This window comes from Erpetoichthys calabaricus, chromosome 2 (assembly GCF_900747795.2).
Source record: "Erpetoichthys calabaricus chromosome 2, fErpCal1.3, whole genome shotgun sequence".
NCBI lineage: Eukaryota > Metazoa > Chordata > Cladistia > Polypteriformes > Polypteridae > Erpetoichthys > Erpetoichthys calabaricus.
Genome location: NC_041395.2, coordinates 34,074,292 through 34,077,230, shown reverse-complemented (window position 1 = coordinate 34,077,230; position 2,939 = coordinate 34,074,292). Strand labels below are relative to the sequence as shown.

At 37.5% G+C, this 2,939-nt stretch overlaps 1 gene segment (V, D, J or C); it reads left to right on the top strand.

Annotated features, from left to right (window-relative positions):
- Window positions 1-1,555: 1,555 nt before the first annotated feature.
- Window positions 1,556-2,044, top strand: LOC127526586 (immunoglobulin heavy variable 3-7-like). The segment is given in 2 exon segments: window positions 1,556-1,645; window positions 1,731-2,044. Coding segments are annotated over 2 exon segments (393 nt in total).
- The last annotated feature ends 895 nt before the right edge of the window (window positions 2,045-2,939 follow it).

The following is a 2,939-nucleotide window of genomic DNA, read 5'->3' as shown; positions in this document are numbered from 1 at the left end:
CACAAGCGGAAGCTGTTATTCATTCATATATAAGAGGAGGTCATCTCCCTGACCAAATTTTTATTGTACATACTCCTCCACTTCAGCCAGTACCTTTACCTTATTGTTGCACATGAAAAACTTGCAGTTCATATAACAGCTTTATTTGCTGATGCAACTTTGGACTGCTATCTTGGTATGACTCTCATAGATTATTAGCTGCTGCCCAGAAGTTGCATTTGCTTCTCAGACAACACCTGCAATTGTGATGAAATATTTCATGCCTGTTTTCAGTATATCCAAAGAAACTGATTTCCAGGAAAGGACTTTAGTTTATCTTTGTGGAAATCCCACAGGAGTGAGAGAGGGACAAAGAAAGAGAGTGACATGAAGAAAATCTTAACTGTACTCTCCATAATTAAATGTCAAAATCTATATCTTCAACAGAAGCATTAAAGAAATAGTATTATCAGCAAATCCCGAAGAAAACCCTCAGAAACTTTCTTATCTAACTACTGAGCAACTTCTCATGACACAACCTAGATGTTACATGCTGAACTACTCCACATTAAAACAGATGCATGTAAAAATATATGTTGTGGACGTCAGCCTGAAGTAACCTAAAGACATTGAAAGAAGCTATGGGAGTTGTAAAATAAAAAACATGACAAACCTAAAGTATTTAAGGACATGAAGCCATAAGCCAGATAAGTTGATTTTGAGCCTGGATCCATTACTAGGAAACTGGGAATACAGAAGAAATGAAAATGTAAGTTTACCAACTTAATTCAGGTACCAACAAAGAAATGCACAGTACACATACAGTATGAGCTGCTGGATGAGGGTATATGTAGTTCTGTTCACCTTGAATGTGTTTGCTTAAAACCTGGAGGGATAAAGGAAAATTAACCTATTCATATAAAACAAACCTGTCAAATCTGAGTCTGTCAGGCAGAATGAAACGATGAGAAACGTATTGTGGGTTAACAATTACTTGATGTAAATAACAGTAATAATACTTGCATTGTTATGAATGGATGAGTGTTTGTACTTTTTGATGTAACTGTCACTGAGAATTGAACACACTCTGAGAGAATACGGTTTGAATTGTATTAATTTATAAATGTTTTGGTGCAAGCTTTATTTATTAATAGGGTTACATGTGGCATTGCTACTTTGTTCAGTAGATGGCAGTATGCATATTAAAAAGCAAATAAAGAATAGTTTGGTGCAGTGTCTGCTGGGATTCATTTCTTAATAATGCAGTTAAAGAAATTCTTTTCTGTATCCTTGCACTATACAGAAAAACAGCCTGCAGCTGTGCCAGCATCTTCCCCTTTGCTAACGCCTCCAGAGAGTCCAGGCTGGTCCAGAACAGAGAGACAGACTTACATCTGTTGGAATCTGCCATTTCCATGCTAATGGCCTGATATACTATCACTAGCTTACTGAAATTGATAAATATAAGGAAATATCATTATCACATTTCCTAAGCTCCTCCCATTTTAGTGGCATGCAAAGTATGCTTTAATATTTATATAATTAAAGTTTTCTGTAGAAAATGTGAAAAGTTTTGAGGAGATCAATATGGCAAAGTCATTATATCCGATATTAAAAATAATAACCTTACATACTGTGTGGATAATATTTACTTCTTGTCTTTCTGGTAAGTATCTTAATGTTGTAACTAAAATATACAGCCTTTCTTTTTTATATTTTTTAATTATTAATTTTCTTTTTTTTTTTTCTAGATGTACATGCTGAAATAAAGCTGGAACAGTCAGGTCCCATAATTCTAAAGCCTGGGCAGTCACATCAGTTATCATGTAAAGCCTCTGGGTTTACATTCAGTAGCTACTACATGAACTGGTTCCGTCAATCGCAAGGAAAAGGACTGGAATGGGTGGGAGGAATATACACTGATGGCAGTGTCAAAGAATATGCGTCATCTGTAAAGGAGAGATTCACTATCAACAGAGACAATTCTAAGGACATGTTGTATTTAGACATGAACAACATACAGATTGCAGACACGGCTATTTACTACTGTGCTCACACGGTGTGAAGAGTGAGGCATACGATAAATCAAAGAGAAGTACAGCTACAAGGGCTTCTTTTGTCTAGTATTCAACTAAGAGGCACATCTTGTCTACTTGTGCAAAGCTGTATCCTGTTTACATCATCAGTGGTTTAAAAGCAGTTGAATTCTCTTTTGATAATATGGAAGGAAAATATCCACTGTTCCAATTCTGTGCTTCATTCTTATTGAGCTCCTACAATTAGTTGGAGGATGGTGAAGAAGAAAAAACATGGCTGAACTCGATCATCCCCACCTGCTTATCAGTCTGCACAAAAACAACACTTGATGGAGTAAAAAGGAAACAAAAACTATGGCCACCAGAATAACGTGGCTGGTATAATTATGGCTGTTTCGTCTGCTGTGTAAAGGTTGAGGAGTTCCTGTGCTATAGTTGCGGGCTATCGTGTTTTTATAGCCCAGGAATCAAAAGGGGTGAAGTCAGTTGCATTCACTGGCCGGTTTCTCTGTACTGTGGAGGAAGAAAAAGACAAGAGAGTTAGTGGCAACACCTCCTCTTGGCCCGGAGTGGTATGACATACCTGGGAAGAACTTGGATATTGACCCTCTAATGCAGGGGTAGGCAACGTCGGTCCTGGAGTGCCACAGTATGTGCAGGTTTTTGTTTCCAACCCAGTTCCTTAACGAGAACTCAATTATTGCTGATGAAGCACATATTGCTTAAGTGACATTTTAATGCTTCATTTTAGTGGTCTCGCTTGTTAAGGTTCTCCAACCTTAATTGCTTATTTCAATCTTAAACTGCTGCATTCAGTGTTTTAATTGCTCCTTATTAGCAATAAGATGTAAAACAGGGGTAGGCAATGTCGGTCCTGGTGAGCCGCAGTGGCTACAGGTTTTCATTCAACCCAATTGCTTAATT